Source organism: Phascolarctos cinereus, unplaced genomic scaffold (genome assembly GCF_003287225.1).
Source record: "Phascolarctos cinereus isolate Bilbo 61053 unplaced genomic scaffold, phaCin_HiC Scaffold_5;HRSCAF=322, whole genome shotgun sequence".
NCBI lineage: Eukaryota > Metazoa > Chordata > Mammalia > Diprotodontia > Phascolarctidae > Phascolarctos > Phascolarctos cinereus.
This window is the reverse complement of record NW_027555958.1, coordinates 76,951,048-76,965,345: the sequence shown is the minus strand read 5'-3', so window position 1 is coordinate 76,965,345 and position 14,298 is coordinate 76,951,048. Positions and strand designations below refer to the sequence as shown.

The 14,298-nt window shown below is 41.9% G+C and overlaps 1 protein-coding gene across 1 annotated transcript in view; it reads left to right on the top strand.

Moving 5' to 3' along the window:
• Positions 1-14,298, top strand: part of LOC110197969 (very-long-chain enoyl-CoA reductase-like) — an 83,753-nt gene that overhangs the window by 31,602 nt on the left and 37,853 nt on the right. Inside the window, exons 2-4 of the mRNA XM_020972055.2 lie at positions 11,140-11,190; positions 11,917-11,968; positions 13,283-13,327. Coding sequence (XP_020827714.1) covers positions 11,140-11,190; positions 11,917-11,968; positions 13,283-13,327 — 148 coding nt within the window. The remainder of the gene's footprint in view (positions 1-11,139; positions 11,191-11,916; positions 11,969-13,282; positions 13,328-14,298) is intronic.

Below are 14,298 nucleotides of genomic sequence, written 5' to 3'. Positions count from 1 at the left end.
CACGCCTCTCCTCCTATGAATATTTATATGATTTTTAGTATTAGTAGTGACAGCAATCTGAGGCTGAAGGTGGCTTGATGACCCATCACATGCCCTGATACAAAAGGAAAAGACAAACAAGAGTCAGAAGGGGATTTAACTGACTTATTTTGGCTTGGTAATGGTTAAGCTCCCAAGAATTAGAGAACTGCTTAAGTTCGTTAATTAAGAACTTATTGATTTATCGAGTCCATGATGACTTGGCAGTCGGGGCAGCAAAGTTCCATCTGGTATTGCTAATTGCATTGAAAAGTTCTGTCTGGTGACATTCTCGTCGCTTCTTTTTGTTCCCCTTGGTTTTATGTCAGTATGGGGGACAGCAGTCAGTGAAAACATGAAAAGGTGACTGGGAAAGAGCTAGGAGCCAGCTGGAAAATCACTCAGTTCTCTTTGCGTGTAACCCCTGCTGGGGATGACAAGAGCAGCCCAGGTTCTGATCACTGCCAAAGAAGCAAACAAAAGCAGACTTCTGTGAGATTAAAAATTCACTTGATGACGATTTTCCTCATGATTAGGCAAAAAGGCGCCAGATACAAGCATAGCAGATGCAAGAGCAGCTGCCTTAATTTCTCCCCTCCCCTCCCTTCTCCCCTCCCCTTTCTTCCCCTCTCCCCTCCCCCCCTTCTCCCCTCCTCTCCCTCCTCCCCTCCCCTCTTCTCTTCTCTTCTCTCTTCTCTTCTCTTCTCTTCTCTTCTCTTTTCTCTCCTTTTCCCTACTTTCCCCTTTCCTTCTCTTCCTTTCCTTTCTATTTTTCTTTTTTTGGCCAGGTTTGGGGATTTGGGGAGACAATCTCTGAGTTCTGACAGGAGGACCACATGACAGAATGAAAAGAGCACTGACCTTAGAGTCAAAGATCCTTGGCTCAAATCCTACCTCTGATACTTCTTAGCTATGAGACCCTGGACAAGTCACTGGGCCTAAGATTCCTTATCTATAAAATGAGAGAGTGAGGCTAGATGGCTTCTGACATCCTTCTTAACCCTGTCTCTGATCATCCGGTGAACTCGGGATTGGTGCCCTGGTCCTACTTTTACCAGATAGGTGCACTTGGCCAAGCATTGTTGTTGAATGACAAGGAGGGCAGGGCAACCTGGAGAGCTTCTAAAAGCTATGAGTAGCTGTGAGTGAGCGTGTCCTGGATGCCCTTCATAGCTCAAGTCAACATCCTTGAGTGGGGAGCTCTGGGCTGGGTGTAGGGTCAGGATGCAGTTTGGCTACCTTGACTCCCTCCCTTACCTTGACAATAGCTCAACCTGATGCAGCTGCCTGAGGTTTCCACAAAACAGGAGGGAACAATGACTATTTCCCTGAGCTAAACATTCCTAGGCTGAAGGATGAGCACTTTTTTTCTTTTAGGTGGCTGTATACACACACATACATAGATACACATGTATATGTGTATATACCCATAATATATATGATATTGGTTTTGAAAAATATATGGCATTGGTTTTGGAAATGTATGTTTACATATGTGTATGTTACACACATACATATATACATATATATACATATATATATATTTATATAAACTCATAAATATATGTCCATATGTTTACAAAACCAACCTTATATTAGCCTCTTCCCAACAGGATCAATGTCTTTGAGCCACATTTAGACAGACTCATGTAGACAGACACATAAATACAAGAGCACTCCCAAATAAACACAAAGAGACACACAGACATAGACATACACACACATACATATCTCTTACATGCATTTAAAAACATCTTTCTGAGAAGGAGTCCATAGGCTTCACCAGACTGCCATAGGGGTCCATGACACAGAAAAAAGGTTAAGAACCCCTGTTGCAGGGTCAGCTAGGTGGCACAGTGGATAGAGCACCAGCCCTGAAGTCAGGAGGACCTGAGTTCAAATCTGGCCTCAGACCAAACACTTGATACTTACTAGCTGTGTGACCCTGGACAACTCACTTAACCCCAATGTGCTTGCCTGGAGAAGTTCATCAGTATTATACTTCAGTTTCATGACAGCATGCTTACATGGGTTATGGATAATGGACAATGCTCTCATACTTTCCCAGTTACTAAAATGGAATGAAGTAGGGCTGTGTGCTTGCTCCCATGCTTTTTAGCATGATGTTTTCAGCAATGTTGTTGGATACTTTCAATGAAGATGAAAATAGCATCAAGTTCGGCTACTGCACCGATGGTAAATTATTTAACTTGAAAAGGCTATAAGCCAAGACTAAAGTGGATGGAGAGTTGGTGTGTGACTTTTTGTTCGCAGATGATTGTGCACTCAACGCAGTCTCTGAGACTGAGATGCAATAGAGTATAGATCGATTCTCTGCCACTTGTGCTAATTTTGGCCTATCAATTAACACCAAGAAAAAAGAGGTTTTGGCACAGGACAGCTCAGCATGGCATACCCTCACCAAAGAAGATGCTGTGCTCTATGAGCAAAGAATCACAGTAGCTTGCGAGAACCACGAGATGTGCAAAGTTAGAGACATCCCCACTCCAAATGTTCACATTTGTGCCTGACCTGTGGTAGAACCTTCCCAGCTCATATTGTCCTGATCAGCCACTGTCAGACACACTATATATAAATTGGTGCCAACATAGTGATGTCATTTTGCTTCTCTTTGAGAACAAAGGACAGCAACCAGCCAAACGCCTTCCCCTTTAAGGCTGCTTTCCACCTGCTTTGTATTATTTTTCAGGTACTAATTTACATGATATCTCCCTCCATAAAAACATATGCTACTTGAGGGCAGGGCTCGTTTTAGCTTCATCTTTGTTTCTCCAGTGCTTAGCTCAGTGCTTGGCACATTACAGGCCCTCAATAAACACTTGTTTGATTCCAGCCAAGGCTGAAGCCAAAGAAGGATCAGTTGAGAGGAACTCAGCTTGTAGGGTAAGTTTCCCCCTTCCCTAGCTGATTTGTGCACAATCATGGTTTCATAGGCTTGTAGAGTGAGACTTAATTGTCTGCACTTCATTTTACAGGTGAGCAAACCGAGACTCTGAAGGAGTTAAGTGACTTACTCAAGATCATACGGGCAGTAAGCATGAGAGGGGGGATTTGAACCCAGGACCTCTGACTCCACAGCCAGTGTTCTTTCCACTGTGCAACCCCTCTTCCCATTTTGTTCACCAGCAAAAGACTGGAGGAAGAGCATCCCTTATAATTTCAGATATGGCTAAGACAGTGAGAACCTGGAGTCCTTACAAACTCAGTGCCAAAAAAAAGGAACGGTAGAAAACAGGCAAATCAGTTGGTTCTTTGACACTCCTGCTCAGGGAAGATAATTTGCTATCAGGAATCTTTGCTGAAAATACAGATCATGGTGTTCTTGGATGAGTGTGTGGCTCCTAAACCTCGTGCATGCTCGGAGAGCATCCTGTTCCTGTCAGAGGAAGTCTAGGTTCTGTGGGCCTAGAGGGAATGACTTTGTATTTTAATTTACCATACAGGGACAGAGGTTTTTAAGAGCAATGGGAGAGGAGAATTCTGAAAACTGGGTTTCTCAGCTGATGTCCTAACTGTGTTGGCGCCCTTGGCCTTTTGTGAGGGGCGAGGCCAAGACTGAATTTCAAGGAGGTTAAGGCCTAGTTACACATTGGAAGAGTCAGTAGCAAGACCAAGCAGGTTATCTTCTCTTTAAAAAGTTTTAGTCGATATCCTTTGTTTTTGCCTTCCTTCATTTCCCAATATATCCTTCCCCTCCCCTTGTTTGTTATAAGCCTTTGCTTACAACAAAGACCAAAAAAAGAAAGAGGCGAGAAAACTAAGTAATACATTGACTGAGAAAAATCTCCGTTCATATCCCTCTTCTGACTTGTATGATGGTTGTGTGGGCCTGTCACTTATGCAGTCCTCATCCCTTCTCCCTCCCCATAGCCTCCTACTTCAATAAAGATGTGGGGGAGGTGCATTCTCCTATGTGTTCTTCAGGGTCAAGCACGGGCATCCCAGCTTTTTTTTTTTTGTTATTTGTGTTGTTCTTTTCATTTACATTGTTGTAGTCATTGTATATGTTTTTCCTGGCTCTGCTTACTTCACTGTGCATCAGTTCTTATAAGTCTTTTCCACTATTCTCCGAATTCTTCATATTCACCATTCTTACAACACAATAATATTCCATTACATTTATGTGCCAGTGCAACCATTCTCACAATCCATGGGCATTGACTCTGTTTCCAGTTTTTTGCTACTACAGGAGTTTTCCTTACCCCCTTATTAGGTTCTTTTTGTGTGTGGAAGTAATCAGGGTTAAGTGACTTTGCCCAGAATCACACAACTATTAAGTGTCTGAGGCCAGACTCAGACTTTGAACTCAGGTCCGCCTGACTATAGGGCCAGTGTTTTAGCCACTGTACCACTAGCTGCCCTACCCCTTACTCATTTTTTTTCTATTTCTTTGGTTTTTGGCTAGGCAATGGGGTTATGGGCACTTACTTGCCCAGGTAACACAGCTAGTAAGTGTCAAGTGTCTGAGACCAGATTTGAACTCAGATCCTCCTGACTCCAAGGCCAGAGCTCTATCCACTGTGCCACCTAGCTGCCTGCCCCGCCACAGCTTGTTTCTTAAAGGATGATTAGAGGTCTAGAGGGAGGGAAACATTAGGAAAGTTTTAATGACCACCTGACAAGAGGAGACTATGCCACTTGAGTGGTATCAGATGGGAAGAGAACCACGTTATCTTATTCTGGCTTGAATTCAAGGGCCCAGGTTAATGCAAAATAGAATAACTGAAAAAAGGGACATTTAGGACACAGGAGGGAAGGAAGCACCACACTGTAAATAAACCGCCTCATTCTCCAAGTCTACTCCTCTCACAATGTGTTGTCTGCTATCTTTAGCTAGTTGACACCATGTTATGAAGGATAAAACCAACATTAACTCAGAGTCAGATTGTATGAACCACAATTAATATGACAGATGAAAACAATCTGGGGTAATGATGCAGTTACTGTCATGTAACCTAACAGACAAATCGAGGACAAACATCCTATTAGTGATGCTAGAGGGGCGCTCTATGTGACAGCAGGACAATGAGGACAAATGAGGAAGACTAGGGATGATCTCATTCTTTTCCTCCCACCTATGGGAGCTGTGTTGCTGTCTGCCCCTTGAAACTAATAAATAGTTCTTCCTGTTTCTCAAGAGAAACTGTTTTACAAATTAAATACTAAATCCCCATCCCATAATGTACTTCACTTTCTTATTACAAGGATCTTATTCCAGGGTGGATCTTGGGATCATAAATTGAGAGCTGGAGAGTGCCTTAGAGGGCATCTATTCCAACTCCATCATTTTAATGATGAGGCCAAAGAGGTTTAATGATTTGCCCAAGGTCACACAGGTAGTGAGTAGCCCCTAGCCCCCTTTCCACTGCAGCCTCAGTCCAGCTCACTTTGGGGTGACATTAGCAATTAGGCTGCATGGGTTGAGTACTGATACTCAATGGGTCTTCTGGAAATATGATGGCAACTGATAGATGATGTTGCTAGGCCTGAGCAAAGTTGTAAAAAGGAAGACCCTTTGGTGTCCCCCAAAGCTTTTCTGTCTATGACCTTGGGGATAGTTTTCCCTAGAGATAACACAAATGAGATAACATATGTAAAACACTTTGCAGGCCTTCGATTGCTATAGAAATGTTAGCTATTAGCTACATGTTTATTCCCTTCATCCAGTGTTTATAGGATCATAGATCCTATTTAACTGTAAGGATCTCAGGAAATGTCTTCTAATTTCCTGCAATTAAAATTATTTTCAAGAAAGGGTTAGCAACTGGCCCTCTGATTTCTCTAGGATAGGGACCTCTCTGGTGAGGAAATGTCTGCTACTAGAGGGAAGTCAGCTCTTTCATCCATAACTTACAGAGTTTCTTATATTAGTGAGAGGGTATAGCTAATATGTATCAGAGGCAGGCCTTGAACCCAGGTTTTCCTGGTTCTGAGGCTGGCTTTTGATCCCCCACCACAATGCCTTTCAGAGGCTCTCAGGAAAGGGTCTGATAACGCCATAGAGAGTTAGAGCTACAAGGCACTTCTTCATTCTTCAAAAGGTTAGGGTTCTGGACCTGATTATGACCAACAGGGAGGCAATGATTGCCGAAATAGAAACAATTGGAGCCCAGAAAGGAAGTGACCATTCCATCTTAGAGCCCAGAACAGATGAGAAGAGGAAAGCAAGACATACTCTAAAATGCATGCTAGCTTTGGGAAGAGCAGATTTCAAAAATTCAGAGAAACTCTAGGGTTAGAATCCTATGGCTTAAAATTATAAAAGGGAAATTGGCCCCAAAGGATTGGAGACAGCAACTATCCTAAGGAGGAAGAAAGGGGAACGTGTCCAAAGAGCCCAATGTGACTACACAGGGAACTCGTTGACAAACTTAGATTTTTAGAAAGCACATAGAAGAGACAAAAGGGGGGCAGATAATGGTAGACAAAAACAAAAGGATAGCACAGTCTTTAGAAAAATTATATTGAAACAACTCAGGCTAATAGTCACAACAAAAGACCCTTTAAAGCTATATTGAAAACAAGAGAGAAGTGAACAAGATAGGACCACTTCTTGTAGTGGATGAGTTAATGGAGAGAATGTGAAAATATTGAACTCACGTGGTTTTGTTTTTCATCTGTGAAGAATGATCTTGAGGCTGGGAAGGACAGAACAAAAACGGCTAACAGTAAATTAGAACCCAAGATGAATGAGTAGGTAGTGAGTGTGCATTTCAACAATGGTTTTAAGTCACTAGGCCCAGTAAGTAATAATAATATTAATAGTAATTATTATTATTTCAACAATGAATTGAAGTTACTAGGCCAAGATAATAATAATAATGTTAATATAATAGTAGTTATTATTTCACCAAAGAATTCAAGTTGCTAGGCCCAGATAATAATAATGTTGATACCAATAATAGTTATCATTATCATTATTATTATTATTATTTCAACAATGAATTCAAGTCACTAGGCCCAGATAAACCACATTCCAAAAGTCTGAGAAACCTAGTAAATGTGACTGCTAAGTGATTGTCAGTGACCTTTAAAAAATCCTGGAGAATGAAGGAAGTGCTGCAGAACTAGAGCCAGAGAAATACTGTTCTGACTTTTTTTTTTGGTGAGACAATCGGAGTTAAGTGACTTGCCCAGGGTCACACCACTTGTGAGTGTTATGTGTATGAGGCCAGATTTGAACTCAGGTCCTCCTGACTGCAGGACCAGTGCTCTATCCACTGTGCCACCTCGCTGCCCCCCCCCCCACTGTGCCACCTAGCTGCCCCTGTCCTGACTTTTAAAATGTGGAACAGGGTTGGGGTCTTCACCTTGTAGACCAATGAGCTTGACTTAGGTTTCCTGCAAAAATCTAAAAGTTAAAGGGATCGTATTATGAACAATTAGAAAGGAAACAGTGATTGTTAAGGACAAGCATGGCTTCTTCACGAACAGGTCATGGTCATGCCAGACTAACCCCATTTCATTTTTGGGCTGTCATTAGGTGGATAGAACAGGGCGTTGCTGCAGACAGTAGATGTGTATTTTAGATGGGCATTTGTTCTAGTCTTTTATGATGGCCTCATGGACTAGCTGAAGAGATAAGGGCTAGACTGTAGCAGAGTTAGTTGGATTCAGAAATGATTAAAATACTGGACCTCAAAAAATAATGAATTATGCAATCAGCGTCAAACTGGAGGAAAGCCTCTAGGTATAGTATCCCAGGGATCTGCTTAACATTTTTATAAATTCGTTCCATGAAGGCTAAGTTGACCACATTTTTAGGTGACACACAGCTGAGAGGGATTGCTAAACTATCACACGAGTGGAGGAGAGCAAGGTCATCTACTTTGCACTGCTCTGCCTCATTCAAATGCAATTGATGAGCAAGTCAAGACATCATGCCTGTGATGTCATTGGTGCTCTTTGAGAACAAAGGAAAACAACAACAACAAGAGTCATAATTCACAAAGACCTTGATGAGCTGGATCTACGGCCAGGTCTAACAGTATTGACTTGAGAGGCACATGAGGTTGCTGGTGAATGTTTAACAACAGATGTAAGCATTAATGGGAGGATTTGAACACAGGTTCTATGACTCCAGAGACATTGCTCTTTCCACTATACTGCTCTGGGTCCTCTCATATTAGGGGTCATTAGGAAGAAGCTGGGTACTCACATCTATCCATATAGAAGGTATTCCTTTTCAGGTATGTGATGGCTTAGACCATCTTTGGGGCCATTTTAAATACTGAGATCTAGACAGCTAGATGGCATGGTGTAGAGAGGGCTGGACAACCCAAGTGAAATCCTGCCTCACACCCTTATTAGCTTTGTGACCCTGGGCAAGTGACTTAAACTCTCTCAGCCTCAGTTTCCTTATCTGTAAAATGAGGATAGTAATAGCATCTACCTCACAGGTTGTTATGAGGATCAAATGATGTAAGCAAAGTGCTTTGAAACCTTGAAGTGCTTTATAGATGCTCGCTACTATTATTATTAAAGGTCATTAGCACTATCCACTCATTTTACAGATGAGGAAATTGAGGTGCAGAGAGGTTGAACAACCTGCCTGAGGTCATATAGGGAAGGAATGGCAGGGTGGAGAATAGAACCTGGGCTTCCTGAACCTCATTCCATTGTTCTTGTTTCTATAACATCACAGTGGAATATGAATAACTAACCTCTCTTTGGCTCAAGCAAAAGGAATGAAATTTTAATTGTGGAATTTCAGGCATAAATCACCCCTCAGAAATCATATCAGGAAGGCCAGTACCATCACACACAAACAGAAACAGATCCCTGTGGATCACATATTGGCATAAATAAAACTACAAATTAACATGCTATACAAGATGTTATTTTGTTTCTCTATTTATTTTGTTGAACATTTCCCAATTACATTTTAATTAGGTTTCTGCACCCTGGGAGTTTTGTGGCCTGAGTTTGACACCTCTGATACAGACAGCTACCCTTCTCCCACAACTTGTAACATCAGCCCCAGAACCTGGCATGTTGGTTGCCCTCATTCTTGGGTTTTCCTTCAGGCCACCAATTAAAAGTCATAGTGATCAGGATGCTTTGTCAGGTCCCCTGAAAACAGGAAGCCCAGTTTTGTGGCCCCCAGCAAGACTAGGCCATTTTACTGGCAGGGCTGGAGTTAATGAACCAGTACACTTGTCTGAGAACCTAGCAAGGACAGAAGAGGCAGAGGCAGCAGCTGTGAGACAAGCCTGAAGTTTTTCAGTGGTGAGAAGCTAACTGGGGGCACAGGACGCTCTTTGCATTGCTCTTCAGGTGAGTGCATAGGTGAACAGCTTCAGCTGCTGGCTGTAAACAGATCTCTAGCAGTTTGGCTTTGCCAGGGTGCCAGAGAACGTGCCTTATGTCGCTGGACAGAATCCCAGAATCAGGAGGCATGTCGAGAGGGTGGTTCGGGACTATTTGTTCTTAGCAGGATTCGTGTTGCCTCAGAACATACAATCGAATTCAGTTCAATTCAACCCAATTCAATGAATTTCAATCCATTGAATGTCTATTAAACAGGATCTTCTGAATAAGGCACTGTGAAGGGATTAAGAATGCAAGAGAGAGCAGGGACTGGAGACCCTGCTATATAAAGTCAAGAGAGGCAGCATGACGCAGAGAAAAGAATGATGAACTTGGAGTCATGGGACCTCTATTCAAATCCAGGCTCTTATCCTTCCTTGACTGTATGATATGGGCAAGACATTTAACATCTCATGGACTCAGTTTCCTCATCTGAAAAATGAGAGGGTTAGATTTGATGGCCTCTGAGGGTTTTTTTTAAATTTCTAAATCTATGAGATTATAAAATAACGTAGTCTCCATCCTCAAGGAAGGGTAATGCAGGAGGAAGGAGTCCTGATCTCAGAATCAGGAGATCTGGGGTCCAATTCCAGTCCTGACATCTGGGAGTTGTGTGGTCCTACATGTCATTAAACTTCTCTAAACCTCATTTTCCTCATTTACAAAAATGAGGATGATATTTGCTCTACCTACCTTCTAGGATTTGTGTTGAGGGGAAAGTGCTTTATAAACCTTAATGACTGTAGAAATACATCCAGTCGATTCGCAAGCATTTATTAAGAGCTTACTCTGTTCCAGGCACTGAGGAAAGACAAAAGGGACAAAAGATCATAGCAGGGCATTAGGGAAAGCACTTGTGGCTGGAAGAATCAGAAAAGTTCTCATGTAGAAGCAACGCTTGCGCTGGGCCTTGAAGGAGACTTGGGATTCTAAGAAGTAGAAGTGGAGGACGGAATGCATTCCAGCCATGGGGGACAGCCAATGCAAAGATATAGGAGATGGGGAACAGATCACCATATGTCTTATGTGAGGAATAGGAAGAAGGCCAGTTTGACTAAATTGAGTGCAGGAAGGGAAGTCATGTACAAGGAGATGGGGCAAAACCTGTTTTACTTTTGTTTCCACATAACCTTCAGCACCTAGGACAGTGCCTGGAACAAACCAGGCACTTAATGCATGCTTTTTGAATTGTGAAGGACTTTCAGTGCCCAACAGAAGAGTAATTCACCTTTGCAAGATCCTTCATTTTCTAGAGAAAGTAGAACTTGAAAAAGGAGTAAGATGTGGGTAAGTGGAAGAGAGAAGATGTTCCAAGAGCTTTGAACTAAAGGGAATTCTAAATATGACATGTAAACCCCACATTGGTAGTCTGTGGGTAGGGAGTGGATTGACATGCATGATGTTTGAATGACTTTCTAAGGACTTATTAGATACTGCTAAAAAACCAGATTGAAGTACATAGACAATATGGAAGACTAAAAAGGAAGCAGCAGAAAAATTTTTGTTGTAGTTCTTTTGAGTATCTTGTATGCACGCGCATACACACACACACACACACACACACATACATTCACACAGAGGTTTTGTAGAACCATATGAGGACTTTTGTCCTGCCAGGTGGCACTCCATAATCACCTTACGTGGCTTTTTATTTATGACTACTCCACCTGAAAGCGTATACAGAGAGTCCCTAAGACAAGTTTTCATATATTTGACAGGTTGAGAGGGTGAGATAATCAGCAAGGTAATGATAATAAGTGGAGTTCTTTCTGTTTTCTCCCTCCCCCACAGGTAGAAATCCTTGACTACAAGACAAAGAAGCAACTATGCTTTCTGGATAAGGTAAATCCAGTGAATCTATGAAAAATGTCGCTAAAATGTTACTTCATCAAAACTGTGATTAAGAATTCTGGGTCCTGAGGAAAATTCAGGTGGAGGGTGGGCATGCATAGAGGTCAGTCCCCTAGGACAGACTGGGGAAAAGGCGGGGTAGTAACGGAAAGGCTGGTGGACCAGCAGGAGGGGGGCTGGATTTCCATGGCTCTAGAAGAACCCCTGAAGGGAGGAGAACATTTCTCCAGATTGTTGGTGTTTAGGGACAAAGCCCCACTCATCCCACTCTGGTTATGGCTCTGTATTTTATAATTCTTTTAAAAAAAACCTTGTTTCCTGTAAATCTTACCTTTCTAAGGTTCAGAATGGGTGGCATAGCACCAATTTATCCACCTAATTCCAGTCAAGAACTCCACTCCTGTTATGGATGAGTCAATTGCAATAGATGCAAAAAGTCTTTCAGCCTTCCTGGTCCAGCCACATCTTTGCCTCTAGATTAAATCCTGGGTATTCCTCACTTGGGCCAACTTCATACCCTAGTGAATTTGAATAATTTGATTAATTTGAATGCCCAGAGAGGAAAACCATCCTTGTCCATTACCAATCTTGGGAAATATTCACTTCTACAGATTTGAGTCATGTTACAGGAAACTGACTAATCTTCTGTCTATGTATGTTCTAATTAAAATGCATCTCCTCGTTCATTTGCTAATTGCAAATACTTCTGATATCTAGGTTGAACCACACGCCTCAATTAATGACATCAGATTGATGTTCCATAAATTTTGTAAGTAGTGTGTATGTTTTCTAATGTATGCCAAACACAGACACCCCATTCATTGCAACTGTCATATATACTGATGAAAATTAATGCTAATTGTATTGATTTGTTTAGAGAAAGACCTACCTAACTTAGAAATGAACTTTGTGAATAGAAAATTCTAAATGATAATGTGTCTCAAAATGATTTCCTTTTTTCTTTATACATCTAAAGGCAATTATTTTAAGTCACCTATGATGGCACCTTGGTTTCACTTGAGTCCAATGTGAGTTTCAAGCACTACTGGTCTAATTCTCATATTGAGTATACTCTTAATAGAACAACAAGTCAGCTTGTCCTCGCAATGTCTTTGTCTGGTTCTCCTGTAACTGACCAAATTTGGGTATCTTTTCAAGCCCATTATTTCTGGGGTTTCTATTGAACATTTTGAATTGGAACTCACATAGGCATCTTTAAGATGTCCAGAACAGAACTCATTGATTTGCCTCCCAATGTACGTCTTCTGAACCTCACTATTTCTGTAGAGAGTGCCATTGTCCGTTTGGTTACCCAGGACTGCAGCCTTGATGCCATCTTCAATTCCTCATTGTCCTTCAGCCCACGTAGCCAATCAGTTGCTAAAGTCTTGCCAATTCTTCCTCCATAGCATCTCTCTCATTCGCCCACTTCTCTCCACTCACAGACTTTCAACACCTTCTGCCTAACCTTTTACACCTTTTGCAATAGCCTCCTAATTGGGTTCCTTGCCTCTCCCTGCTCCAGTTGATCATCCACAGAATCACTAAAGTCAGTCTGACCACATTGATTCCTTCCTTAATAAATTCTCATGACTCTCTATTACCTCCAGGATCAAATACAAACCTCTCTGCATGGCTCCTGCATACATTGGCCCCGGTTTTCTTTTTGGTCTTATGAATTTCCTTTTACACATTTTCTAGACCAGCCAAACTGGCCTTCTTACTGCTCCTAGCACAAAATACTCCATCTCTGACCTCCCTGCCCTTGCACTGGTTGTCCCTCATGCCTGAAATATAGTCTTCCCTCACCTCCACGTCTTAGAATTCTTACTGTCCTTCAAAACTCAAATCAAATGCTTCTTTCCACAGCCTTTCCTAGCCCACAGGCTGCTAATGCCTCTCACCCCTGCTTCCATTACTTTGTCTTTATTTGCATAGATTTGTTTATGTACAGGTCATTTGCTCTCAGTAGACTGCAACCTTTCTGAGGGCAGGACCCATTTCGTTTTAATCTTTATATCCCCAGTGCCTGACACATAGTAGGTACTAAATTGATATTTTTTTGTTATTGGTTCTCTTCCAGATCCTCAATGGTATCCAGCAAGACAGTCAATGAGACTAGATCCCAGTAAGTACCAGTTAATCAGACTGATGATGCATTTGGGGAGAGGGAAGATCAGCCTAACACCTTGAGCTTTGGAAGAGTTCTTCATGTGAACAAAGTGCTAGCTAGAGATGGTGGTGGCAACAGCTGCAGGGTGTGGTCGTTGGGGATGTTGCTTAATGGAATGAAGATGAGTCTCTAGTCTTAACCCCCGCCAGTTTCCCAAGGTTTCAGTGGCCTTATGGAATGAGCTTGGACTTGGGAGGCAGGAGAGATTTGGGTTTAAATCCTTACTAGTTGGTACTTACTAGTTACATGACAATAGGCCACTCATACCTTTTCTGAGGTTCAGTTTATTCATTTCTAAAATCAATCAAGTCAACTAGAATGCATAAAGTACCTACTACATGCCAGCACTGGGGAGACAAAGAAAGGCAAAAACGGTCTTTGCCTTCAAGGAGCTTACATTCTAATGGAAACTGATGAATCTAATGGCAGATGTTGGTTTCTTCTCCATCTTCACTGAAGATCTGCTTCTCAGTCTGGTAATTGGAAAGATGTAATATCAAATAAGATAAGAAGTGTAAAGCACTTAGCCTAGTGCCTGGTACATAGTAAATGCCACATAAGTGTTAGCTATAATAATAATAATAATTATTATTGTATTCTGAGAGGAAGGAATGGTCTCGATAGTATCTTCCAGGGTCAACTTACAGTTGCATTGGGAGCACAATCAGCTGAGAAAATAGGCACCTGGGTATAGAATTTGATTCAGTAAGCACTTATTAAATGCCTATTACATGCCAGGCCCTGTTCTAGGTGCTGAAGATGCAAAGAGAAAAGTAAAACAGTCCCTGTCCTCAAGGAACTTATAGTCTACTAGGCAGCTCGGTGGTGCAGTGGATAGAAATTTTGAATTGAGGTCAGGAAGTCTTGTATTCAACAGTGACCTCAGACACTAGCTGTGTGACTTTGGGTAAGTTACTTAGTTTCTT